Source organism: Cricetulus griseus, chromosome 6, assembly GCF_003668045.3.
Source record: "Cricetulus griseus strain 17A/GY chromosome 6, alternate assembly CriGri-PICRH-1.0, whole genome shotgun sequence".
Lineage (NCBI taxonomy): Eukaryota > Metazoa > Chordata > Mammalia > Rodentia > Cricetidae > Cricetulus > Cricetulus griseus.
This window is the reverse complement of record NC_048599.1, coordinates 23530183-23558041: the sequence shown is the minus strand read 5'-3', so window position 1 is coordinate 23558041 and position 27859 is coordinate 23530183. Positions and strand designations below refer to the sequence as shown.

General features: G+C 48.9%; 1 protein-coding gene across 2 annotated transcripts in view; it reads right to left on the bottom strand.

Moving 5' to 3' along the window:
• Positions 1–27604, bottom strand: part of Fer1l4 (fer-1-like protein 4) — a 37425-nt gene extending 9821 nt beyond the window's left edge. Inside the window, exons 1-33 of one of the 2 annotated variants that reach the window (XM_035446750.1) lie at positions 26237–27604; positions 25949–26004; positions 25505–25593; positions 25324–25423; positions 22300–22391; positions 22111–22152; positions 21506–21670; positions 20962–21022; positions 20723–20854; positions 20478–20540; positions 20221–20305; positions 19802–19961; positions 19491–19674; positions 18531–18717; positions 17444–17805; positions 16984–17092; positions 16620–16803; positions 16409–16529; positions 16005–16105; positions 11336–11423; positions 11135–11251; positions 9475–9627; positions 8730–8883; positions 8487–8611; positions 8022–8156; positions 7605–7778; positions 6734–6850; positions 6489–6650; positions 1785–1983; positions 1586–1644; positions 1370–1498; positions 202–244; positions 14–114 (exon numbers count right to left, since the gene is read on the bottom strand). In XM_035446750.1, the coding sequence (XP_035302641.1) occupies positions 14–114; positions 202–244; positions 1370–1498; positions 1586–1644; positions 1785–1983; positions 6489–6650; positions 6734–6850; positions 7605–7778; positions 8022–8156; positions 8487–8611; positions 8730–8883; positions 9475–9627; positions 11135–11251; positions 11336–11423; positions 16005–16105; positions 16409–16529; positions 16620–16803; positions 16984–17092; positions 17444–17805; positions 18531–18717; positions 19491–19674; positions 19802–19961; positions 20221–20305; positions 20478–20540; positions 20723–20854; positions 20962–21022; positions 21506–21670; positions 22111–22152; positions 22300–22391; positions 25324–25423; positions 25505–25593; positions 25949–26004; positions 26237–26315 (4128 nt within the window). In that variant the 5' untranslated portion in view covers positions 26316–27604. The remainder of the gene's footprint in view (positions 1–13; positions 115–201; positions 245–1369; positions 1499–1585; positions 1645–1784; positions 1984–6488; positions 6651–6733; positions 6851–7604; positions 7779–8021; positions 8157–8486; positions 8612–8729; positions 8884–9474; positions 9628–11134; positions 11252–11335; positions 11424–16004; positions 16106–16408; positions 16530–16619; positions 16804–16983; positions 17093–17443; positions 17806–18530; positions 18718–19490; positions 19675–19801; positions 19962–20220; positions 20306–20477; positions 20541–20722; positions 20855–20961; positions 21023–21505; positions 21671–22110; positions 22153–22299; positions 22392–25323; positions 25424–25504; positions 25594–25948; positions 26005–26236) is intronic. The other variant, XM_027421347.2, reaches the window with a different exon arrangement.
• Positions 27605–27859: the final 255 nt, after the last annotated feature.

The following is a 27859-nucleotide window of genomic DNA, read 5'->3' as shown; positions in this document are numbered from 1 at the left end:
AACACCTTGTCACCTTCAAGGTGGCGATTGCTTTCTTCTGAGGTCCAGACACTTTGATATCAGTTCTTCCCTGCTCCTGAGCCTCCCTGTCCCCAGAAATGAGGTGGGTCCCGTCTGGAAACAGCAGAAATGGTCCAGGTAAGAATGTGGGGACAGGGATGGGTGGAGAGATGGAGCAAGAACAAAAGTCAGGACTCTCACCTGGGTCCCCAGCGTCCTCCATCTCATCCTCATCAAAGCCGGACTGAAATCAAAAGACAGGTCGGAGGTAGCCCCTCCCACTGCCCCCCTTGGCCCACCCCTCTTCTTCAGCCACAGTCACTTCTTTTTAAAGTCCCCTCTATTGTCTAAACCTATGCTGTTGACTTCAGTCACCACCACCCACCCACGGTCACTGAGCCCTTGAAGTGAGGTCAGTCTGCACTGTGAGGTGGTGTGAGTGGGACACACAGCAGACTTACTGTGAGAATGTAAAATAGCATATTACTAATTTTTATGATAATCACTGGTTGGAACAATATTTTGTATACATTAATAAAACAGTACCAAAAATTATTCTCATTTGTTCCCTTTCACTTTTTAAATGTGGCTATTAACAAAAATTAAAATAAAAAAAATTTGAGACAGAGTCTCATGTTGGTATAAGCTGGCTTTGAACTCCTGACCTTTCTGTTACCACCTCCCAGGTGCTCACTGGAGAGGTGTGTGTCACCATACCCAAGTTTAAGAGCTAAAATTCTACACTCATGTTTTTTGTTTCAGAGACAGGTCTCACTGCCTGTTATATAGACCAGGCTGGCCTCGAACTCACAGGGATTGATCCAGTGCAGGGATTAAGGCTGTGCACCACCATGCTGGCCTCATGTTCTTTTTTTTTTTTTTTAAGGATTTATTGTTTATTATGTATACAATGTTCTGCCTGCATGTATGCCTGCACACCAGAAGAGAGCACCAGATCTCATTATAGATGGCTGTGAACCACTATGTGGTTGCTGGGAATTGAACTCAGAAACTCTGGAAGAACAGCCAGTGCTCTTAACCTCTGAGCCATCTCTCCAGCCCCTCATGTTCTATTTTATTAGAGCAACAGAGTGTTGGGAGGCAGAAGTACTAATGTCCAACTACTAAAATTGTGGTATAGAGGAGAAAAGATGTCCGCAATAAAGAGCTCTGGGACACACAGTGGTCTTGTTTGATGAGACTCCCCACCTTCTTGCCTTTCCTCCCCCAGTTCCTGCCCTAGGTTGTGCTGTGCCCACCTGCCCCTGGAGCTCCATCCACCTGCCCCTGGAGCTCCATCCACCTGCCCCTGGAGCTCCACCCACCTGCCCCTGGAGCTCCATCCACCTGCCCCTGGAGCTCCACCCACCTGCCCCTGGAGCTCCTGCAGTGAGGCATAGTACTTGGACCACCAGTCCATCTCTTCTGGGTCTGGGATGTCCTCCTCCAGCTCAGGACCTTGACCCAGGAGCCCTAAGGTGAGCTTCTTCAGAGGAGCCTGAGGCAGAGAGGACCTTGTTGCTCTCAGTCAGCACCACCACAAACCCTGACATCCCCCTCTCCAGCCTCAGGAACACCCCATCACCTTCAGGAGCCGGCTGGATTGTCCTGCTTTAGCCACGAAGGGGTCCCCAGACTGCTCTCCTGGAAGTAGGGAAGTTATTCCATGAGTTTAGGCCAGTAGAAATCGAACTGCAGGCCCCACTGGGCGGTCCACTAGAGTGTCTCTACCAGGGTCCAGAGGTGCTTCTATCTGGTGGCCCCTATGGAGAAAGACTCCTAACCTTGAGGTCCCTTTGGAGTCAGGTCTCTTGTATCCTCCTCTATTTCCTCCTCCTCAGGGGGATCCTCATGGCCCTGGAGTGTGAATCGCAGCATATGGGGGACAATATGGGAACCCACAAGGACAGTTCGGCCAAAGGCCCGGTTTTCAATCACCAGGATGCTGAGTGGGGGCTGCAGGTATGGCTGTTCTGGTAAGTCCTAGGGAGGGGAAAACAGGAAGTAACTCCAAACCTGGGGGGGGGTACAAAGTCAGTGGGAACAAGGCATTCTGGGCTCAGATCTGCCACACAGTCAGTCATTATGGCCTTCTGACTCTCTGCCCCAGCTGAAGAAGGGACACAGCACTGGACTCAACAGACTGTTCTAAGTTCGGTGAAACAACTGAGACACCTACAAAGTGCAACCAGAAACACAGTTAGCATTGTTCTTACAGGGTAAATGCTCAGCCTGCAGAGAGAGTGTCAGAACCATTAAAATATGTATGGACCTTGGACAAGTGATTCCCTGTCTGTCCCTGGTACCCCAGAGGGATGAAGATAGTGATTCTTATTATATACAAAGAGGAGAAGGAATAGAGCTACACCAGAGAAAAACATCTACCTTTCCCTTGAATTATTATTAGTTTTTAATAAGATGCTATGTAGCCCTGGATGGCCTGAAACTTGCTATGTAGACCAGACTAGCTTCAGAGTTGTTATGATTTTCCTGCTGCTGCCTTCTGAATTCTGGGATTACAGAAGTGTGCCACCGTGTCCTAAATATGAGAAATAACCATAGCTGTGTGTGGTGGCACACACTGATTCCCTGCACTCAGGAGGCAGAGACTGATGGATCTCTGGATCTTTGTGAGTTTGAGGCCAGCCCCGTCTACAGAGTGAGTTCCAGGACAACCAGAACTACATAGTGAGATCCTGTCTCAAAAAAAAAAACAGAAAATGAGTAATAATCTGAAGTAAGTCGTGAAAAATCAGTACTCATGTTGTGCCCAAGTCACAAAGACCCCCAGAGACCACCAGGAAGACAGACCCACCAAACTACAAAGCAAGGTTTTATTGATTGTTCATCCAACCATGACAGGCACCCCGTCTGGCTAGCCAACTCAGCAGCCTCCAGAGGGAGCAAGTTTCCTGTCTACTGCTAAGTTTTAAAGACAAAAGTCAGCCGGGCGTTGGTGGCTCACGCCTTTAATCCCAGCACTTGGGAGGCAGAGGCAGGTGGATCTCTATGAGTTTGAGACCAGCCTGGTCTACAAGAGCTAGTTCCAGGAAAGCCTCCAAAGCCACAGAGAAACCCTGTCTCCAAAAAAAAAAAAAAAAGACAAAAGTCACAGGATTACATCAGTAGGTATGGTTTGGTTTCTGATTGGTTGACATTTGGGAACAATCAGGAGAATTTCTCAAAGTCATATTTTGGCATGAAATACCTGTGTACCAATTATTCTCATTGGTCAGTGCTGAGAGGGAACATTCTGTGGTTTCTATGGCTTTGTCTTGTTACTTGCAGGTGGCCTGTTGTACACAGATAGCAATAGTTTTCAGAACTGTATCCTGGAAACTACAGGGGAGGTTTTGGTCTCCCCTGGAGTTTCTTTTGTGGCCAAACAGTTCCCAGGAACCAAGTATCTAGGAGGCTGGGGAGGGGGGGTCTGGAGTTTCTTTGTGTTCAGTTTTAGCCCTAGGCTCTGGGAGGCCAGAGGATCTGGGTTTCCCCTTGTGTCAGAGGCCTACATGTCCTTTCTGTAGCCTGTCATGGCTGCTGAAGCAGGGGCTGAGTGAGGGTCTGATCCCTTCATTCCTAGAAGTGAAGCCTTTGAGTTTAGTTTACACCTTTCAAGTCACACTTGTGACTGTTTCTCAACTGGATACAACCTAGACTCTCCTAGGAAAAGCGTCTCAGTGAGGGACTATCTATATAATTACCAGAGACAATGAGGGCCATTCTACAGTGGTAAGTTGGAAGCTAAAACAACTGTATACAAATACACACCTAACAACAGAATCCAAAATAAAGTAAGAAGTGACAGATGAGGCTGGGGACAGTGGCCAAGAGGTACTGAGCCCGTCTAGCACGTGCAATTCACAAGGTCTAATACTCAGGGCTGAAAAAAGAAGCAACAGAGCTGGAGAAACACAGAACAACTTGAGATTTCAATGCCCTAATATTGATAATGGACAGAAGAGGTGTGGGAAACACTGTGAAGCAACTTGACCCGACTGATGGATCTACAGGCCACTGAGCTCAACGGGAGGGTGCACTCACCTCAGATGCACAGTGGGAAAAGTGGGGCCACCCCATCTGAACCTTGGAACAAGGGATGAAAGGGAAGCCCTTAGTATAGTCTCAATGTCTATGTTCCTATAAACACATCACTTAGAGGGAGCAAAGGGTGACAGTATTAAAATAGGGTCTTTGATGCCCAAGGTGTGGTGGCACACACCTGTATTCCCAGTATTTGGAGTCATGGGATACACGACAAGTTTGATGCCAGTTTGAGCTCCATAGTGGGTCCTTGCCTCTAAAAACCAGAAACAAGATTGGTCGTTTGGTTGTGTGTTTAATTTTTGCAGTTCCTTATATTTCCTAGATATTAACCCCCATCTTAAGTAGATAGTTTGCAAAAATTAAAAAAAAAAAACAAAGAAAAAGAAGAAACAAATGGCCACAACAACAAAAATGTGGGTTGAGCTGGGCAGTGGTGGTGCTCACACACCCTTAATCCCAGTGCTTGGGAGGCAGAGGCAGGCGGATCTATATGAGTTTGAGACCAGCCTCCTCCAAAGCCACAGAGAAACCCTGTCTCGAAAAACCAAAACAAAACCAAAAAATAAAAAATAAAATGTGGGTTGGTATTTTGTCTGTGCACCATGAGCATGCAGTGTCAAAAGAGGCCGGAAGAAGGCGCTGGATACCCTAGAAGGGGAATCATACACAATTGTGAGCAGCCATGTGGGTGCTGGGAATTGAATCCAGGTCCTCTGAAAGAGTAGCCAATGCTCTTAACTGCTTAGCCGTCTCTGCAGCCTCACCTTAAAGTGTTCAACATCCTTAGCCATTAAGGAAATGCAAATTAAAACTACTTTGAAATTTCCATGTCTCCCCAGTCAGAGTGGCTATCATTAAGAAAACATTAAGAGAAGTAGTTCAGCACATAAAAGTGCTTGCTGCCATGGCAGATGAACTAAATCCAGTCCCTACTGTCCCATGGTGGAAGGAAGAAGCGACTCCCACAGATTGTCCTCAGACTGGCACAATGCCCACGTGGGAACACAAACACAATTTAAAATGTAATAAATTAAAAAAAAAAAGTAACAAGAAATGCTGGCAAGGATGTGGGCAAAGAGGAACCCTTATTTAATGCTGGTAGGAGTGTAAATGGGTACAGCCTCCGTGGAAGTCAGAATGGAGATTTATCAAAAAGCTAAAAAGTGCTGGCAAGACGGCTCAGTGGGTAAGGCCCTCGCTGCACAAGCCTGATGACTGAGACCCAGATGAAGGTGGAAAGGGAGAACTGACTCCACAGAGATGTCTTCTGACCTCCACAGGGGAAAGGAGGAGAGGGGAGGGAAGGGGAGGGAAGAAGAGGGGAGGGGAGGGGAGGAAAATTCTGCTTTGGACCTAAGCATGGCAGCCCACAGCTGTAATCCCAGCATTCAAGAGGCTACACCAGGAAGATCTAAGGTTCCAGGCCATCGTGGGCTGCATAATGAGACCCTGGCTCCAACAATAAAAAGTAAAAAGAGGACAGAATGACGAATCTCAATTAATACAAATGATTTTTCTGAACATGGTAGCAGACACATTTAATCCCAGCACTCAGGAGGCAGAAGCAGAAGATCTTCATGAGTTCAAGGCCAGCCTGTCCACATAGTGAGTTCCAGGCCACCAAAACTACCACATCTCAAAATAAAACAAAATCAAGAGGACAGATGACTTGATGAAACCCTAAATTGCATTGGTAGAATTTGACCCCCAAACCCATTCAACCATAACTGAAACTACCAAGAGTGAGGAAGCAGCTCAGCGGTTTGGTACCAGTCTCCATGTGTAAGGCTCTGGCCTCGGTGCTCCAGCACTGCCCCTCAAAAATCATTAGACCTAATCATTTTTTACAATACAGCGTATTTCACATTTTAAACATATATTTTATTTTACATTGTGTGTGTGTGTGTGTGTGTGTGCGCGCGCTCGCACACACACGTGCGTGCTCGTGCGTACATGTGTCTTTTGGGGGGTGTATACAGAGTACAGGTACCTGCAGAGGCCAGAAGTCTAAGAGACCCCTGGAGCTGGACCTGATGTGGATCTGAAGAGCTGTGCTGGCTCTTAGTGGTTCAGCCATGTCTGAAGGCCCTGTACTGTTTTTTGAACATTCAGGACTCTGGCTAAGACCTTCCATTCAACAGAGCTGAGAGAATGCCACCAGTCTACAGATTAATCCAGGTCAGGGAACTACAGCCATGATTCATGTACCTCCCACTGCCAGTTTGTATAAGCTTTATCAGAACACAGCCATATTCATTTCTACACCGTCTATTGCTGTTTTCATCTACAGTGGCAAAGTTGAAGAGTTGAAGATAAGAGGCCAGAACATTTGGAGAATGCTGCTCCTGAATCCGTAATGTAGCCAGCTGGAATTCACTACATACTGCATCCTTCACCTTCACTCCTCTGCCCCGCAGCCTGTGTCCTGGCCCCCTCCTTACCACCGTCACATGCTGGACAAGCTCTGTGAAGTTAGGGCTCTCACGGTAGCTGGCCAGAACTTCAGACTCCACACGTCTCCCAGCCACTTCCAGAACAACCTGGGGCCTTTCCACCTCAAACAGGTGTATACGACCCAGGCCTCGAAGACCCCAGAACAGCACCTAAGTTTGGGAAAGGAGAGAGATTCAAGGGCTGGAAGCTGACACGGTGCCACCTGGTTGGGGGAAGGGAAAAGGCTTGTTACCTCAATACGGAACTCCCTGAGCACAGGGCGTACGTTAGGAGGCAGGCTCAGGTGTCCAGTGATGGGCTGAACCAGAGATGCCAGATCCTGGGGCTCCACATCACTAGGCACTGTGGGCTACAAGAAGAAATAAATTAGAATTCATGCCACAACACAGAAAGCCTAGGCTTGGAGATGGACCATAGGTTTCTGTGGTGGTTTGAAAGACAATGGTCCCTAATGGGAGGTGTGGCCTTGTTGAAGTAGGTGTGGCCTTATTGGAGGAAGTGTGTCGCTGTGGGGGTGGGCATTGAGGTCTCCTATGCTCAAGCTACACCCAGTGAAACAGTTCACTTCCTGTTGCCTGTGAGACAAGATGTAAGGACTCTCGGCACCATGGTAGCCTGCATGCCACCATGTCCCATCATGGTGATAATGGACTAAATCTCTGAAACTCTAAGGCACCCATTAAATGTTTTCATTTATAAGAAATGAAATAATATTGTCTCTTCACAACAATAAAAAGCCTGACTAAGACAGTCTCTGTGAAGTACAAATGCAGGGGAGCCAGACAAGGCTGAGTGTATAGGAAAGATTTTCCAGAAAGCAGATGGGTGTGTACAGAAAGCCGTGGGGGAGCCCGAGGCATTCGCAATAGGTAAACTCAGGATGAACAGTAGTCTGGGTTCTCTAGGGTAGAATTCTGGCAAGATGAACCTTAGATATATCCATCTGTAATCCTGGGTGTGCAATGAAGTCACCCCAAGATAACCCTGCAGCCAGCATTCTCTTGGGTAAGTGACTAGACAGTTATCCTTGGGGCACCCTGAGTCTACACAGCCTGATGAATAAGAATGGATACAACTTGCTAGTCAGGCCAGAGAATTCTAACCTCGAGGTGGCCTCTGTAGTCCAGCTCAATGAGTTCAAAGGTAGCAATGACTTCTCCAGCAGCCTGTGATCCCTTCCTCAGGGGGAAGAACTGCAGCTCTGGGCGCTGATATGGGTCTTCTATCAGCTTTACCCTTGGGGCTGCAAGTGCCCTGCCCAGGAACACAGCAGGGCCCTGTAGGAGGCAAAGCAGTGAGGAAATAAAGATGATATAACTGGTTGTGGTGGCTACATCTTTAATCCCAGCATTTAGGAAACAGAGATGATAGGTTCTATGATGAGTTCCAGGCCAGCCAGGACTACACAGTAAGACCCTGTCTCAAAGATAAATGTGGGAAGATAAAAATGCTCAGAAGCTAAGGGGAGCATTCAAGGGAAGAGGAGGCTGGAGAGGGGATGGAGGGAGGGACACACTTACAAACTTATTGTGGTCAAAGACGTTGATGACCACTAGCGGAGGCTCCTCCTGCAAATGCTCGCGCCTGCCATCCACAATCAGCTGCTCAAACACCAAGAGTTCATCCCACAGGGGGCTCAGTGTCTGCTCCAAGACCTTGGGGACCATGCAGAAAAAGGGGCAAAAGCAGATCAGAAGTGGACTCCCTACACATACCAGTGAGCAGTCAAAGAGATTCTCTGTTTGTCACCCAAAGGCAAGGGTATCCAGCTCTGGTGTCTCCCTATGGCCATCTGCCATTCTCATATCCTCGCTCTAAAGTCAACCCCAGGAAACTGGTTTTCTGTTCTCCATCACTGAGTCAGGCCAGGGTGTTATCTAGTGGCCTGTGCTGAAAACCCAAAGTGGGAAGAGAAACTCAGGGCTTGTACAAGAGTGCCCCTTGTCCCCTGCTCCCCTCTGCCCATAGCCAAGCTTGGCCCTCACCCGTGTGGTCTGGCACTGGGTAGAGATGAGGACATGTGCAAACGGGTCTGAGAGGCCACTGTCATCTGCTGCCAACACACCGCGGGCCTGGTACAGATGAGCCCGCAGCTGGAAATAGCTGAAGTCTGACATGAATGGAAGGAAGGAGCCATGCTTGCTCAGGAGACCACTGGAGCTCTCCTACTCATGAACCCCCACCTAGGGCAAACAGCAAGGCGGCTGACCCCCTGGCCCTATACTCACCGTCCCGGTATAGGCTGTGAGGCAGTCCAGCCGAGGGTTCAGGCAGAAGATCTGGGGGCAGCTCGGAGGTGCAGGCCTTGGCTTGCTTGGCCAGCCCCAGCCACAGGAAGAGCTCCAGCTTGGCACAGACCTCCCCGGGGGCTGCCCCAGGTGCCTGTGTGGGAAGGAGGCATGTTGGCCACCCTAAAGCATGCCCCAAATCTCTCTGCTAAATGGAACCCAAGCTCCCAGTACAGGAGGCATGCCCTCTGTTCCCACTTCTGCGTCTCTCTCCATGCCCTCCATCCCGCCCCACACCTCACATGACCCTGCTTCCCATCCCCACAGTTTTAACTGCAGATTATAATCTGGACTCTCCCTTGTCCCTTCTAGCCTCAACACATTTATACTCTATCCTTTGTGCCAAGGGTCACAGCTTCTCACTGTTAAAAACCTGTTTTAGTGTCTTTTCCAGACACAATTCACCTGGAAAATCTCTGTCTGTAATCCACCAGTTCTGCTTGCCAGAATGGTCACCCTCCTTCCTCATTACCCTGTCTGTGTCAAAGGGCCAGCGCTGGCCCAGGGCACACAAGTTTGCTGTTCAGCTGACCTGGACAAAGCTATAACCTCCTTTTGGCTTTTTGGATGGTTAAAAACAGCCAGAGAGGTTCCTGGTTAGAAGCCACAGACCATCACCCCTGATGTCCTGCCCTGTGCTATGAACCCCACTCTCACCAGCGCCTCCACCCCAGGCCCATCTCACTGTGAGTAGAAGACTCTGGATCTTCCCACAGTCTCGGCCTCGTTCCTCCTCCACCACAGAGAACAGCACATCCTGGGCAGGGACGCGGGCATAGGCCACCCGGCGCTGGCCGCTGATCATCCAGACCAGCACATCAGGGAAGGGTGGCTGCGGCTGCAAGTGGAGGACAGGTCACCTGGGGAGTCTGGAGCTAATGCTACCCGATCCTAAAGCTGAATGGGTAATTTAAATGCCCCGACTTTTCTGAACCTCTGGTCCTGTGGCCACCTGCTCCCTGACCTCTCCTCCTATTGCACCATAGGGCACCTCAGACTCGAAGACCACCTAGACCACCTAGTCTCCACACTGCATTCTGCCCCAATCACTTTTTTTTTTTTTCAGACAGGGTTTCTCTGTGTAGCTCTGGAGCCTATCCTGGCACTCGCTCTGGAGACCAGGCTGGCCTCGAACTCACAGAGATCCACCTGCCTCTGCCTCCCAAGTGATGGGATGAAAGGCGTGCGCCACCAACGTCCGGAGCCCTTGTCACTTTTAAATCTACAATTCAATGGTGTTAAGTGCATTCACAGGTGTACTGACAGCCATGCACCCCCAGAAATCTTCTCATTTTACAAAACAGAAACTCAAAAAACAACAACAAAAACCCAGAAACTCAACACCCACTGAGCACAGCTCCGCATTTCCAGCTGAGGGCCCAGTTCCCAATAACCACAAAGAAAGCAAAGTAATACAACACTTAAAAAGAAAGCTAGGAATGGAGCCGGGCGGATCCCAGGGATCTGACGCCCTCTTCCCACAGACACCAGGCACGACCGAGGGGCAAAAATATACACACAGGCCAAGAATTTATACACATAAACTAAATAAACCTTAAAAAAACAAAACAAAACAAAAACGACAACACTAGATTGAATGAGTATTTGTGCTATGAAATGTCATTTGACAAAGGAAGACTTTCATTACAAATTTTAAAGACAGGATAGGGGTATGAGTCAGTGGTAAAACATGCTTATCATAGGGCAAAGAAGAAAGGGAGAGAGGGAGGGAGAGGGAGGGAGGGAGGGGGGAGGGAGAGAATGGAAAGAAGATTAATTTCACTCTAAGATTCCACTTAGTGAATTCCTCTCCTCTTCCTCCTTCCAGTGCCATTTTCCACCAGGCCTCCCAGTTCTGGGCATTTGCAAGTGTCGCTCCTCTCACACACCAAACTGCAACTATCAAATGTGCTTGAAATTCCTGCTGCTGCTTAACCAGCTATGCCAAGATAGCTAGACTGTCAGCCTCCACTGGATGCCTGTTATGGCACAGACCCCTCCCCCAAGGTTGTTTGAAGAATTACACTAGAACTCAAGCAGATGCTTCGTGCAGAAAGTGTCCCAAGCACAAGCTCTCCTCATACACCCCAGCCACCCACGGTACTAAACAGAGGAAGCCTTGCCCAAGGCAAGCCAGTCGGCTGTCCTTTCCAGCAGCTCTTGAGTCATCTCTGGATCCCCGCTGACCCCTCCCTTCCTCACTCTTGACTTCCACATGAAGCAGGCGGCACAATGGCGCCATCCAGAGGACAACTGTTGCAGATGCCCCAAGGTCTCTAGAATGATCCAGAACTTAGGTGGGGGGAAATATGTAGCGTAAGAAAGCATGGTGGGCAAGGCATCACCTCCTTAGCCAGGAAATGCAGCTTTGCCAGGAGCTTCTTGGCCAGTGCCACCTTCCTTTGCATGTTGCTCTGCCTCAGGCCCCGTAAAAGCTGCAATCCTTGCTTTGCCATCAGATTCTTGGGGGCGGGGGAGAGGCAGGGAGAACATAAGTAGAAGGACTCAGCTAGGTGCCCTCCCTCCTCCCAGTCCCCAGCCTGTACCAGGCTGTGTGACAGTAGTTTCCCTCGACATCGATCCAGGGTGTTGGGTCGTGTCATCGTCCTGCGCTCAGCACCAAGGCAAAACTGTCTGCAGAGAAGAGAGAAGCCACGGTGAGATCAGGACCTCAGAAACACTTCCCTCAGAAGGCCTCCTATTCCTGATCCTGACAGCCCTTCTTCAGAGAGCCTCATGCCCAAATGCACCAAGCACAACCTGGTCTTTGAGCCCTGCAGTCACCAATATTTAACATCTCCTGCCCTGGCTACTTCAGTTATGGCCCAACAGCCTGACTAACCTCTGCATGCTATTTAGAAATGTCCTGCCTGTCCTGTCAGCACCACCCAAGGCCTACAGCACCAGGCCCTTCGTGTTTACTTTCTGGGAGAGTCCTATACCCATACTAAATCAAAGAAGAATGCCTGCTTTAGTCTCCACCAGCCTAACTAAAAGATAGCTGGACTTCCAGGTGAAATGGTAGATGACACCTTTAATCCCAGCACGCAGGAGGCAGAGGCAGGTGGATCTCTGTTAGTTCTAGGCCAACCTGGTCTATTAGAGCGAGTTCCAGGACAGCCAGGGCTAAACTGTAGGGTAAAAAGGGCCAGTGAAAGAAAACCCAGGCCCTAAGACCTAAGCCAAAGAAACACACCCTGCCCCTCACCAATTCAATAATTGAAATCCAACCAATCCCTGAACACTAAACCAACAAATCCCTGAGTATGAAATCCAACCAATCTCTGATCTTGTTCCAAACTCAGGAATTAAGATCCTACCAATCCCCACCCTGAAAATCTCTACCTTGGAAAGCCCCACCCTTAAGAAATCCTGTATAAGCTCTGTACTAACTCAGTTTGGGGATGCCCTTTTTCTTGGCAGAGGCAGCCTCTCTCCTGGATTCTTCCCTCCCAATAAATCTCTTGAGTGAGGTTTGTTGTAACAACGTTTTCTTTCCCTGGAGCAAAGCAGAGATGTACCCGCCCTTGAAGCCAGAGCCGAGCAGAACTGTTACATTTCTGTAGTAAAATTTCCTTAGCAGAGCAGAGCTGTAACAACTTTCATTGGGGCAGAGCAGAGCTGTAACAACTTTCACTGGGGCAGAACAGAGCTTTAACACTGTGGCTGGGGAAACTTTCCCTTGCTGGAAGAATAATTGTTACACTCTGGGGAAGCTGAGCAGGGCTGTAACATTTCTCTGGAGCAGAGTGGAATAGAGCTGTGACAACCCAACTGGGGAAATCCTCCTCTGCTAAAGCAGAGTTGTTATACTGACATGAGGGAAACATTTCCTGGAGCAAGGATTGTAACATTTTTCTAGGGAAACCGCCCTCCACCGCAACAGAGCTGTAGGTATTCCTTGGCTTCTGACTGCCAGGATACCTTTCCCTTCTGAGCAGTAACGCTTACATCACAGAGACCTTGTCTTGGGGAGGGAGAGGAATCCAATATCAGGATGGATATATGAGTGAGCAACAGAGCACACGCATAGCATGTGTGATGCTGAGTTTAATGTCCAGCACCACATGCATGTAACATGTATGTACTGGCACCCTGCATCTAACCACTTCTCCCATCTTCCTCTAGGATCACCCAGGTGAAATGACCATTGTGTCTCACCCAGGATCACTGCAGTCACCTCCTCACTGCACTGTTTGCTGTTCTAACCCTCATGCCATAGAACATTCTCAAAAGCACCCAGAATGCTGTCAACACGTTTCCATCTATTTTGTTCTACTCATCTAAAGCTAAATCACAAAACTCTAAAAATGGCCAAAAGGTTCTGCACATCTGGTCCATTATCTCCATCCTCATTAAATATGCCTTGTCCCATGAAGGACAACTATGTGTCACACTGGCTTCTTTGCTCCTCCATAAATTATGTAGAGAGCACGAAGTCTTTGTGCACACAGATAAGCACCAAGGAATGTAGGAAAAGCTAAATGCATAGCTTAACTCTTGAGTGGAATGAGGTGCTTAGCTGTAGTTTACAGCCTGATGACCCTTTGCTGTCTGGTGAGCCAGGCTTTGTTCACATCTCCTAGAATTTGTTTTACTTATCCCAGACCCTCCCCCTCAACAACAGCAACAACAACAACATACCTTGAGCATTGCTTCTAAGACATAAAACCACCCTCATGGGTGATGTCACTTGTATTTTTCAACAGCCTAAGTGACTTCTATGCCATCGTAGGACTAGGCCAATCCTGACACTCACAGGCATGTTTATCTAGTCAGTCACAGCCTAGATCCTAAATCTTGGGGCACTATCTCTGAGACAACAGTACCCATATTTATGAAAGAGGCCAGATGTACTTTGTAAAGAGTCTCAATACAAACCTCTCTCTCTCTCTCTTTCTGTGTGTGTGTGTGTGTGTGTGTGTGTGTGTGTGTTCAAGACAGTTTCTCTGTGTAGCCCTGGCTGCCCTGGAATTAGCTCTGAACAGCAGACTAATTTTGAACTTTCAGAGATCTCCTGTTTCTACCTCCCAGGTGCTGGGACTAAAGGCATATACATACCACCACTGCCCAGCTTCGTGTCTTAAATTTGTTATGCACTTGGGACTGAATTAATTGTTATCAGAAAACCTTTTCACCCAAAATTATATTGTGCTTAAATATGACTCAAGTAAATGATCTGGTATCAGCACCAATCATGGATTGTTTCCCTGCCTGCTGTAAGCCTACAGGGACACTCCATAAAATTATACCATACCCATTACCCCTCATAGCTACACAGTGATACCCTATCTTAAAGGGAGGGGGCAGCAAAAGGAGTGAGCAAGCCACACAGTAGAAAGCTAGGGATGTTATAGAAGTCAACAACAGTAAGGAATGAGCTCTACTGTGTCTCCAAAAGATATGGGTGGAGAAGTGAGCATCCACAACCCAGGGCTTACAGCTTCTGGCGCTGGGATATTCTCATTCTTGTTAAGTACTCTATCACTTAAAATGTTATTTTTTAATTAAAAATATTTTTATTTATTTATTAATTTTTTCCCCTGAGACAAGGACTCACTATCTCTGTCTGTCCTGGAACTCATTATGTAGATTGGCCTTAAATACACAGAGATCCACCTGTCTGTCTCTGCCTTCAAATGTAGAGATTAGTGGCATGTGCCACCGTGTTCAGCAGCCCCCTACTTTTAAAATAAAAATAATTTTTAGGGCTTTTTGTGTTTTTTTTTTTTTTTTTGAGACAGGGTTTCTCTGTGTAACAGCTCTGGCTATCCTGTAACTTGCTTTGTAAACCAGGCTGGCATTGAACTCAGAGATCTGCTTGCCTCTGCCTCCCAAGTGCTGGGATTAAAGGTATGCACCACCACTTCCCAGCTTAGATTGTATAAATTTATCTGGGAAGACCCACCAGAACTGTGGGTGGCACCATCTCAAGGGCTGAGGTTCTGGGTTGAATAAAATGGAGAGGGTGAGCTAAGCCCCAAGCACTCCTCCCTCCCTGCTTCATGGCTGCAGACACAGTGTGGTCAGCTGTGTGTCCTGCTCTTGCTGCAAAGCTTTCCCTGCTACAATGGACTGTAACCCCTAAAACTGTAAGCCAACATAAACTCTTCCTTAAGTCATTTTGGAGAGTGATCTTTCATAGCAATGAGGAAAGTAACAGATACTGGGTCTGAAATCTTGAAGTTCATCTGTGACTCCACACATTTTTCTCCTTTTCTACATTTAGCCATACTGAGGTGACATCTCCAAGTGTGAATCCCCAGCCCCCCCCACCCTTTTTTGAGACACGATCTCTTGTATGTCACACTGGTCTCAAGCTGACGCTGACCTTGAACTTCTGATCCCCCTGCCTCTACCTCCCAAGTGCTGGGGTTATAAATATGCACCGCCACACCTGGTTTCTGCAGTGCTAGGGATTGAACCAGGGCTCTGCAAGCACTCAGTGCTAGGCAAGCACTCTGCCAAGTCAGTTCATCCACAGCTGTTTAATCCGTTTACCTCGTCTCCATCGCGTGGTTCAGCTCTCTGTCCCCTAAACTACTACAAAGCCTTCTTTAGTAACCCTGTCTTCTCTCACACCATCTCTCTGCCACTCATCCTTTCTAAAGTTATAAAGAGAATTTCAAGACCCTCAGTGGCTCTCCCATCACCCAGAAAAGAAACCATGGTCATTGCAATGACATGGCAAGTGTCACGAGTGTTTGCTGAATAGAGAGAAAACACTTGAGAAAGTGTCAGAAAGGGACTCAAGCGCTAGAGCATGTTATCAAATTCATGGCAGTGAGGTGAAAGACAGAAACCACCAGGATGTGTTCCTGTGATTAGAGCAACAACTGGTAACTGGGAAAGGACTAGCTAAGGGTGCAGCAGAGACAGATGATGGCAGAGCTAGTTATGCAGGAGGTGACGGGAGATTGAATCAGTATCCCAGACCTGCAACCGGGGAAGTAGCTTCCTCCCTGGATCAGGAAGAAGGGCCAACAAATGGATGTAGAAGCTGACCAGGTACAGGCTCGGGGGGGGGGGCAGGGTTGTCCTTTCTCAGGAAATAGGAGAGAAGCCTTATAAGCCTCTAGAGCCAAACACCCCGTGATCTATAGCAAGCACCATTGATATGGACACTTCCCATTCTCTTTCTTCTGTAGATGCTGGACAAATAATGCAGCTTGAAATCACCCTTGATTTCAACAGCCGCCATGACTCTCAGCTCACCTGCTCCCAGCCACCAGCTCTTCCAGAGTCTGCTTGAGCCGTGTGCAGGCACCCAACCCCGACCTGCGCTGAATCTTCTCAACCTCCTGCAGGCCCTGGTCCTGTGTGGGCTCCAGCAGAAGTCAGTCTTGAGGGTCTGGGGCTCACCCCACCCCGCCCCACCCATTCATACCCCTGGTTCTGCTTCTCTAGCCCCCTTCCGGCTTCACTCCGTCTATCATTGTACCCATCCCTTCCCAAGCTCCCACAACTTTGTTCCCCTCAGGCTGCCACCCATTTCTTGGCCCTACACCAACAAGACATGAGCTCCACCCCTTAGTGTCTAGTTTGGAGCACCTTTCCAAAGCTGAGTCCCTTGTGTCCTGTGTCTGGGCCCTTCCCTTCAGGGGTCACCTTGCTCTCACCAGCCTCTCAGCCACTTTGTACACACTGTTGCTGCTATGCAGGCGCCAAGTATAATCCTCCCAGCGGCTCCACACATGCAGGCAGGGTTTTTGGTGCAGCAGAGGCAAGCAGAGGTATGGCCTGGGCCAGAGAGAAGGGAGGGGGCTGGGGGCATCCCGAGTGCTTGAAGACCTATCTATACCCTCCTACAAGTCACGCCCGATCACTTACCCATTGCCATCTACAGGCTCGGGCCACTGATCCGGTGTCCCCAGCAACTCTTCCTCTTCCTGCCCTGCCCCTCTGTCCTCAGATCCCAGGAGAGGCCGAGATTCGCTCTCTAGTGTGCTGCCTTCGGCTCCCTCATCAGCCCTTGACCTTTGGCCCAATTGCTCCTCTCGGCGGCCTGTGTGACCTGCCCCCAGAACATCAAGGATCAGAGCCTCAGGCTGAGGGTCCTATGCATCCCTCTGCAGCCTCTCCCCCAGTAGGAGCAGAGCCCACCACTCTCCCTGAAGGTGAACCTCCCTCCAGTGCCTAAAGCTGAAACAAGAAGGCAAACCCATGACCTTCAGTGCTTATTTAGGCCACACACCAATGGAAATCTCCAAGCTGATAGGCTGCTTGGCCAGCGAAGGATCAATCATGGTAGCCTCAAAGACCACTGCAAAAAGCAGGAAATCTTCGCAGGGTGCCAGGGCATTCTAGGAAAGAGAGCAAGGTCAGCTGGGGTCAGCTCCCATCCTCCCCAGGAGCAGTTTGCTCTATGCTTGGTCACAATGCCCACAGAAAGATATCAGCTAAGGTCCAGGGGGCTCTGTGAGTGTCTTACCTCCCTCTTGGCCCCTGGTAGCTTCCCTATACATTGGTCCAGAGGACAGATTCTCTCTGGTCCACGCCCTCTATATATACCATGTCTGTGTACATCAGAACACGTGTGCACATACACTGAATTCTCAACCCAAGTCCCCAAATTGATAACAGCATCATGATTTCTAAAGCTTGGAAAGGGATTTACAAGCCCTAGAGCCGAGGGTCACCACCACCAGCCCCACCTCCGGCAGAGGCAGCAACTCCTCCACCTCCACCTCCATTGCGCTAGGAATCTCAGGTGCGTCCCCGCTGGCACTGGCATCCACAGGCTTCGGAACGCCAGCCGTGGTTTGACGCTGCTTGGTTTTCTTCTTTTTCTTCCCAGTGAGTCGGGACAATCTGGACCCCTGTGTGCTCTGGGGGGATGTAGGTTCAACTCTGCCTTCCAACACCTCCATGGACACAGCTACCAGAATTCGGCCCCGGAACCAAATGCCTTCTCCAACACCTTCATTGAGACTTTGAAGACCATCCCGGAACCTGCCACTGGGGAGCGAGCCATAGAGGGGCACCCAGGCTGGACCAAAAGTGGGGTTAAACCCCGCTATGGGGGACAAGAACAGGGTTTGGAGGAGAGCACAGGGTAAATGGAGACTGCTCTGGACTGTACACCTTTGTATCCTCCAGGTGTTGGGGGGAGGGAAAGAGAAGGCTGAGTTCTGGAAGGGAACAGGTCTGTGACAAACAGTAGCAGACAGAGGACCTCTCTAGACTTCAGAGGGGAGCTGAGAGTGGGGTAGAAGTACTGGTGTGGTAATTGGCGGAGAGGGTGTGGATACTGAAACCACTGACTTCAGAGAGGTCATTTTGCAGCAAGGCTTGACTGGAACAGTGGGGTGGGGGTGGGGTGGGGGTCATGGTTGGAAGACAGAGCCTTGTAGGGGACAGTGTAAGCCACGCCTGCTAGAAGCTGGCTACAGGTGTGCCTGACCATGCCTGTCAGGGCGTGGCCAAGGTGAGGTCAGGATGACACGTGATAGGGTTTTAAGTGGCTGCAAGGCACATGGGAGCCCCTTCTCTCTGGCCTCCCTGCCTTGCTGCCCCTGGCACGCTCTGGCTTGCGTTTGGCTGGTGTTTCTCTAAATAAAGATATCTTAGCCTTACAGACACCAGATCATCTCAATAGAGCCTGGCTTAGAACAGTTCGTTTTGTGGGGTGGATGGTCCTCCCTAGACCACCTGTGTTTTAAGGATGTTTTGTTCTAAGGGGCTGATGTGAGCCGCCCCCCCGTCCCCCCCCGCCCCCGCACACAGGTCAGTTACACTCACCTGTGCGACCGGAGTTCGAAATCTGCCTCAGGTCCAGCACATGTGTGGCGAGTGCCACATCCAGGAGCGGTGCATCTTCACGCAGCTGCAGGCGAAGGCCACGTGTTAGCGGTGGGAAGAGTTCCACAAAGCTCAACTGCTCGTTCCACTCGGGCTCCGTCTCCTCTTCACACACAGAAGTCTCACCCTGAAGGCCAAGTCAGGAGGAGGGAGTTAGTGTGGGTCCCAAAGGATAGTTCTGCAGGTTATAGTGCTTGATATCAAGTGCGATGACCTGAGTTTGATCCCCAGATCCTATACTGCTGTCCCTCCTGCAGGGTGTCCTCTGACCTCCACACATGTGCCATGGCACTCAGGGCACCCACACACATACACAAAATAAATAATAAAGGCTGGAGGGCTGGAGAGATGGCTCAGAGGTTAAGAGCACTGACTGCTCTTCCAGAGGTCCTGAGTTCAATTCCCAGCAACCACATGGTGGCTTACAACCATCTGTTATGAGATCTGGTGCCCTCTTCTGGTGTGCAGATATATATGGAAGCAGAATGTTGTATACATAATAAATAAATAAAAATAAAAAAATAATAAAGGCTGGAGAGAGCGCTCTGGGATTAAAGTTAGAGCAAGTACTCTTCCAGGGAGTGAGTTTGCTTCCCAGTCCACACAGGGTGCATCACACCACCACCCTGACTCCAGCTGCAGGGGGTCTGACTCCCTCTTCAGGCCTCCATGGGCACTTGTACTCATGTGCACAGAATACCACAGATATTCCACATACACACAATTAAGAATAATAGCAGCCAGGCATTGTGACACATGCCTAATCCTACCAAGGGAATCTGAGTTCCAGGCCTGGTAGGGCTACATAGCAAAACCTTATCCCAAAATAAGATATCTTTAATAAATAAATAAAATTTTAAAAGGTTCGAGCTGTGGCATAGGGGGATAAGCGTGACTTACCTGCTGCCCCAGGAAGCTCACCCTCACATAGGGATCCAGGAGGACGTGTTGGTCATGCAAGGCACGGGCCAGACTGCCTAGCAGCCCCGTGCGCACTGTAGGAAGACCCTCTGCACGGTACACACGTACACGCAGGCGTGCCCACGGTCTCTCAGCCTGCACCCCACGTGGCAGGAGTAGATTCCTAGGAACATCCCTCACTGAGGAGTAAAGCTAGAGCCTGAGCCCCTCTGCTTCTCTGACCCCCCCCCCCAGGCCATGCCTCCTCCAATCCTCCACTCCCGTGTCACTCCCGGGTCACTCCAGCTCACTTCTCGATGTCTGAACTGGTCCCAGGGATTGGAGCGGGCAGTGGAAGGGGAAGATCCCCGCGTGCCCTCACAGACAAGGTGATCTTGACAAAGCCCTTGGTCCCAGATCGGGTGTCACAGGGATCATGTAGGGGAGCCCACTTTTGGTGGAAATGCCCATCTAAGGATGGAAAGGAGTGAGAGGTGCCTAAGGAATACACCGAGTTGTTTCAGGACATTGGACAGTGGCTGGGGTTCTGGGCAAAGCATTCTATCTGGCATAGAGAGAAGAGCCTAAGCACAAGAAAGGTCAGCCATCACAAGAGATGACCTTCTCAGAAGTTAGTGCACTGGGGACAGCACAGGTGAGTGACCAGAGCTCAGTTTCTGGAGTCTTTGTTCATGTAAATGAGTTTCAATGAGAGAGGGGGGTTCAATACCTGGCTGGTCCAAGGCCATGCCCAGATCCATCCTGAAGGTGCCTACCCTGGTGGCCATGAATGGGAGAGTCTGCGAGTGGAAAACCTGGGGAGAGAAGGGTTAGTCCTGGTGCTTTGGTACCTTTCTCCCTGCCCCCTTGTAAGTCTCTCTATAGCCCTGGCAGGGCTTTGAACTCATGGCACTCTTGCTGCCTCAGCCACCCAAAGACTCAGCTGGGCATCGCCCCTTTCTCAAAATAATCCTCTTTCTCACTCACAGTGATCTCTATCAGCAACTCTTGGAGGTGAAGCCGAGTCTTGTGAAATTCGAACAAGAAGTACTGGGTTGAGTGAGATGAGAAAGGGAAAGAGCGTTAGGTGTGAAAGATGCATTCAGCTTGCCCCGCAATCTCTTCACTCATAAAACCAGAATTGTTGCACCCAGGCCTGCCCTCTCCAGGGACAGGGTGTCTCTGATCACCCCCATTCTCTCAAGCCCACCCTATTCCTTGGTGGTGCTCACCTCATTGTAGAAGGGGCAATTGGTTCCACGCTGTGTTGCAGTCACACGACGCTGATCCCCCACACGAACAGCCACATAGGGATTAATATTGACGCCCACCAGTTTCTGGGCCTCAAGAATGGTGACCCCCACCTAGGTAAGGAATGCAAAAGAGGGAGGAAAGAGAGTGAGACCTGCCTGGATGAGGGGAGAAACCTGTGAGATTCCATGAGGATTAGAGCATGGCCCAAGAGTCATACCTGGAAGTCCTGGGCTCTGCACACCTGGAAGGGATCCCTACGGGGCAGGCCCAGGGTGCGGCTGTAGAGAAGCATAGGGTCAACTTCACGTCCCCTTCCTCAGCCGCCCACACATACAGTTGCCTGGCGCTGGGATAAGGACTCCGCACCATGAACTTTTGGAGTTTAAGTCCTTTCAGATTGCATTGCCCTACCTTCATCTCAGGCCTACATCCAGAATTTGACTCATTCTTGGAGCGCCAAAACCATTTGTTTGCTCAGCAAAGGTTGATTGAGACCTGCTATGTGCCAGCACTGTTCTAAGAGCTGTAACACTGACATGAACAATAGACAAAACCTACCCTAATCAAGTCTCTTTATTAACTAGTGTGAGCCACTACAACTGAGTTTGAACACGATGGTGTCTGTGCCTATAAGTGAATGACTCTTGATGCCAGACAATCCACCTCTCCCCTACACCCTGGTGTGGATGGGTGTGGCCTTATGTATGAGGAAGACTGACTCAGTGACAGGGTGTGAGAGCAGGTGTATGGGAACACGTTACCTTTTGAGGGGGCTGAACACCACCCCAGAAATCTCCACGTCAGGCTCGTCCTCCAGCTCCAGCTCCAGCTCCAGCTCGTTCTCTTCATCATCCTGTGTCCCTAGGCTTCGAGCTAGCCTGCGGCCCAGAGCCACTGCCTGACGCTCCAGCCGGGCCTCCCCAGGCCTAATGGAAAAGACCCTCAGAGATCATCTGTTGCTGGGCATCCCTTGTTTTTGCTTATTTTATGATTGACCTTTGATTTCAGATTGATCCCGCTATTCTGGGACTAATTCTTTTTTTGTTTTGTTTTGTTTTGTTTTTTAAGTCAGGTAATAGCCCTGGCTGTCCTAGAACTCCCTTTGAAGGCCAGGCTGGCCTTGAACTCACAGATCTGCCTGCCTTTGCCTTCCAAGTGCTGGGAATAAAGGCGTGTGCCACCACACCTGGCTTTGGACTCTTAATCCTGAGACCATTCTAACTTCAGAACCTTGTCCTGCTGCAAGGATTGACCTCTGACCTTATAATTCATTCATCCCATTCTCAGACTCTGGGACTAACTCCATGTCACTGGTTCTCAACCTCAAAACTGACCCCGTGGCTCTCAATCACTCCCTCATACTTACTCCATCTCCTGGAAGCCCACATTGGGGATGATCAGCTCTGAGCTGGGAGGGAAAATAGAGAGGTAAGACCCGCTGAGAATGCACTCAGAGTCACAGCACCCAGCACACCCAGTAAGGAGACGAATGCTCCCTTTCTCTCTTTGGGCTGAGTTTCATCTGCGGACACCAGACCTTGCTTAGGATTATTACCTGTCTCGAATGGGTGTCCCAAAGTCCTCCTCTACCCAGGTTCCAGCAGCTCCCTCAGGGGGCTGATACTTTAAGTCAAGCTCCACCTGGATCTGAAACAAGATACGATGCCCATAGGTCCCTCAAACCGACATGGGGCTAGGAGAGTGTGACGGGGAATGTTCTTCTGTGCAGACGTTTCTTTTATTGGTTAATGAATAAAACCATGATTTGCCAAGGCAGGATGATAGGTAGGATTGGGAGACAAGGAGGATTCTGGGAAGTATAGGCAGAGAGGAGTTGTTATGTGATCCCGGAAGTGACATGGCTGGGCAGAAACTGCACATCAGCCGGGACAAATAGGAAATCGTTCTCTTCTCTGCTGAAATGCTGAACAGTCGAGATGTAGGTCGCCAGAGGAGTAAGAGGTCCCTGGACCTTTCTCTGGTCAAATAAGACCACGTGGAGATACTTAGATTTTTAGAAATGGGTTAATGATTAAGAATAAGAAAACTTAGCCAAAGGCCAACAGCTTTATAACTATATAGTGTCTGTGTGCTTTTGGGGGGACAGAGAAGGGCAGTGGGACCAAATGGGCCAAGAATCTGACATTACAAGAGTATCTGGACAATGCATTACACTTCGTCTGCAAATAGAGACCCTTTGGACTGTGTATGTAGTAACATGTTCCTCTCTCATTATCAATGTTAGCACTCACAATCCTCTGCATTTGCTAGCTGCCAGAAGAGGTAAAGTCAGCTGTCTTTAATGACGTGACCCCTGGGGGGTAAACTACACTCCAAGGCAGGCCCCACTTCCAAGAGCAGTCAGGCAACATAAACTGAACTATTGTCAGGGGGTGGAAAAGAAAAAAGAAAACTCACAGTTGGGTGGGAAGGGAGGTGAGGGTGGAAAGAAGACACATGGGAAGAGTTGGGAATGAATATGATCAAAATATATTCTATTAAGTTCTTATGGAATTAACAAAGAATATTATTTTTAAAATAGTCACAGCCTTCTTGAGAACTACAGGCAATGATCTGGGGAGACGGCCTAGTAGGTTAAAGATGCTTGTTGGCAATCCTGACAACCTGAGTTTGATGCCCAGAACCTACACAGTGGAGGAAGAGAACCGACTCCTAGAAGGTGTCTAACTTCTGGACATATGCCTACTCACACATAAGAAAATAAATGTTTGGCTGGGCAATGGTGGCGCACACCTTTAATCCCAGCACTCAGGAGGCAGAGGCAGGCGGATCTCTGAGTTCAGAGGCCAGCCTGGTCTACAGAGTGAGTTCTAGGACAGCCAGGGATGCACAGAGAAACCCTGTCTTGAAAAAACAAAATAATGAACTAAAATAAATACATGTTTAAGGGGCTAGAGAGATGACTCATCTGTTAAGAGCACTGGCTGCTCTTCCAGAGGACTTGGGTTCAATACCCAGTACCCACATAGTGACTCATAAGCATCTATAATGGGATCTGATTCCCTCTTCTGGCATGCAGGTGTACATGCAGACGGGGCACATATATATATATATATATATATATATATATAGGTGTACATTAGGGCGTTGGTGGCTCATGCCTTTAATCCCAGCACTAGGGAGGCAGAGGCAGGCAGATCTCTGTGAGTTCGAGACTAGCCTGGTCTACAGGAGCTAGTTCCAGGACAGCCTCCAAAAGCCACAGGGAAACCCTGTCTCGAAAAAGAAAATTATTTATTTATTATGTATACAGTCTTCTGCCTGCATGCCAGCAGAGGGTACCAGATCTCATTCAAGGTGGTTGTGAGCCACCATGTAGTTGCTGGGAATTGAACTCAGGACCTCTGTAGGAAGAGTCAGTGCTCTTAACCGTTGAGCCATCTCTCCAGCCCTTAAAATTATTTTTGAGACAGGGTTTTAGTGTAGCCTGGAAGTCACTAAACCAAGCCAGCCTGGAACACAGAGAGATCCACCTGCCTCTGCCAGGATTAAAGGTGTGTACCCCCGTGCTCCGCTATAAATAAAAAGGAAATCAATGAAAAGAACTTAAGGCTGGAGATCCAGCCCAGTTGGTACAGTGCTTGTCTAGCATTCAGAAAGGCTTGGGTTTGGGTTCAGCAGTACTGAAAACAAACAAATCTAAGCTTGGAAAACACAAAACAAACAGCAACAAAACTCAGCTTCAATGTGCAAGTTGCCTCTTGAGCTGATTCCTTCTCTGGTCCCTGACAACTTCTCCAGCTCCATCTCATTATAGGTTTCTGTCCTGCTCAGCACCCCAACAATGCTCCATCAGCACCCTGGGATTTCACTTATTCAGGATCCTCTATCTCAACATTCTCCTTCCTACCTAGCTAACACCTATAACCTTCCATTCTGAGCTCAAGCACCATTTCCCCAGGGGAACTCTTCTGACTTCCTCATCTAGGTCAGACTGGTTATCCACGCTCATAGACTCTTACCAGCCCTGCAGCATTCACCAGCAGCAAGACTACCTCTACCTGTGTGGATGCTTGCTTAGTGTTGGGCCCCCTTGGTTCAGCTAGTGAGCTTCAATAAAGCAAATCTTTATTTGGTTTTGCTTATCACTGAATCCCTATTGCTCAATATCATCCTTGAACTTAACCAATGATTGAATGGAAAAAAAAAAAAAAAAGTCTGATTCTCCATTACGTAAATGGGGAAACAGCTTGGAGATGCTGAACTCTACTAGGTTCTCCAGGGGGAACGGAGATTTGAAGCCAGGTCCACCTCTTTTAAAGGTGTGCAACCTTCCAGGAAAATCCTACCAGGTTCATCATTGTCACCTGTAAGAAAAGAAGTGAGCCTACCCCAGATCCAAGGAGCAATGGTACACTCACCACACCCCCTTGTGACTCAGAAATAGCCTGATTCTGGCCTGTGTAGGACTCAGGCAGGGGCTGTAAGAAAGGGAGCCTAAGTTGGGGCCGGGTGCTTGTTGCCACTCCTGTCTGGCTCAACTTTTCCCCTCAGTTAAATGGAACCATCTGTTTGGAGGAAGTCTCAGACTTGCTGACAGTTGGCTGGTGGCACTTACCGGGGACACTCGGAGTTTCTCATCCACTAGGGCTTCCCTCAGCACCAAGTGCCCAGAACTCTGTAACTGCTGCAGGGAAATCACCAGGGTCCCCAGGGACCTAGAAGAAAGGCATAGAGCAGAAGAGTGGGGCAGGTAGTTGACACTAAGCCACTTCCTGGCTTCCTCCAGTTCTACTCACCTGGGGCTGAACACACGGCTACAGTTGACCACCTGTACAGTCAGACTCTCTCCAGCCAGTGGAGATCCATAGTGGGGCCAACGAAACATCTGAGGAGACAGGAAGACGCTCGTAACTGGATGCTAGGCTGACCCTCACAGAGTCTATTCCCAACTGTTCAAATGTGAGGCCACACCTAAGAGTAATCTCCTAAGCCCAGAACAAACCCCTCCAACATGGGGTTGACTTCAGTCTAGGGCTCATCTGGGACTCCTTGCCAATCAAGCACTAATCCCACTAGTTTTGAGACTGGGGTCTTAAACCAGGGCTAACGTCTCAAACCTGAGACGCACACCATTTCTGGAGACCATACCTTCCAGGCCCAGGAATGAGCCCTTCTGCCCCAGCATGGACCCCAAAAGGAAAATACTGACTTCTTTTCAGCTGGGAACCAGCTATACTGACCTCACCAACATCTGCTTCTCGGCCACAATGAATTTTCCTTGTTTTCTGGGTAAAGCCTGCTCAAAAATGAAGCTTTTATCAGGCCCTCCACACACACAAATCATTTACCTCCCCAACCCATGACCCACTGCCGACTTCCCCACTCAAACTTAAAGGTGGGAGATAAGGAAACAAGTAGAAGCCAGGGAGAAGGGAGACGGGTTATAGAGCTGGCAAGGATTTAAGTTGGAGGGAATGAAGAATCCAGAAACCCCCAGCTCTAAAAGTCCCCATCCATGCAAATCTCACCACGGAAGCAGAGCTTCACTTGTCGGTCATGGATGCCTGGCAGCTCTGTTAGGCGTCTCACACACACGGTCAGAGCCATGGCGCAGTGCTGTGGCTCAGTCTGCCTGCTTGCCCTTCTGCCCACCAGTGTTGTCCATGACTCACTGGACTCACCCAGCAGGTTCAGCAATCCCTTCCCTCTAGTCAAACACACAGGGAGCAGGCCTGGAGGTCATGGGTGGGAAGGCCTGAGGCCTGAGAGGTGGGGTCAGCCCAGAGCTCTTCCCATACCGTCGGCAGGATGGCAAGAAGGGCAAGAAGCTTCAGCCTGTATCTCATCTTTGTGGGATGGGAGCTGGGATCGGGTACAGATAGAGAACATCTCAGGCTGGTCCTTGCTAGCCCGTGAGGCCTCAAGCCTTCATGTTCTTTCTATCGCTGTGGTAGAACACCATGACCAAAAGCAAGTCTTGGAAAGGGCTTATTTCACTCACGCTTGCATATCAAACAGCTGGAACTCAAGCATGCAGAGGCTATGGAGAAGTTCCGCTTACTGGCTTGCTCATCATGGCTTACTCAGTCTGCCTTTTAGTTTGTTTGCTTTCTAATAGAATCGAGGACTGCCAGCCCAGAAATGTCCCCATCCACAATAAGCTGGGCCCTCCACCATCAATAAGTTAAGAAAATGCCCAACAGGCTTGCCTAAAGCCCGCTCTGACAGACATTTTCTCAATTGAGGTTTCTTCCTCTCAGATGACTTTAGCTTGTGTCAAGTTGACATAAAACTAGCCAGAACAATTGACCCTTTGTCCACTTGACACACCAATAAAACACTATTTAACAATAACCTTTCCATTTTTGTTCATTCACAATCTCTCATATTAATAAATAAAACAATATAAAACATACTGAGCTGGGCAGTGGTGGTGAATGCCTGTAATCCCAGCACTCGGGAGGTAGAGGCAGGTGGCTCTCTGTGAGTTTGAGGCCAACCTGGTCTACAAAGCTACACAGAGAAACCCTGCCCCCCCCAAAAAAAAGAACATTGGAAACTTAGAATTCTCACAGGTTTTTATTTATTGGGGGCAGGGATTTTTGAGACAGGGTTTCTCTGTGTAGCTCTGGTTGTCGTGGAACTCACTCTGTAGACCAACTTGGCCTCAAACTGGGAGATCTGCCTGCCTCTGCCTCCCAAGGGCTGGGATTAAAGGCTATGCTACCACTGCCTGGCTAAAAGCCTCACAAGCTCACAGTCTTTACAAACTCAAACACTTTAAAAATGCAGGCTTTTAGAATACAAGATTAACTCAAAAAAATCAGTAGCCCTCCTATATACAAATGATAAACAGAGTGAGAAAGAAATCAGAGAAACATCACCCTTTACAATAGCCACAAATAACAAAATATTTTGGGGTAACTCTAGTCAAACAAGTGAAAGACCTATTTGACAAGAACTTCAAGCCTTTAAAGAAAGAAATTAAAGAAGATATCAGAAAATGGAAAGATCTTCCATGCTCTTGGATAGGTAGGATCAACATAGTCAAAAATGGCAATCTTGCCAAAAGCAATCAACAGATTCAATGCAATCCCCATCAAAATCCCAGCACAATTTTTCACAGACCTGGAAAGAATAATACTTAACTT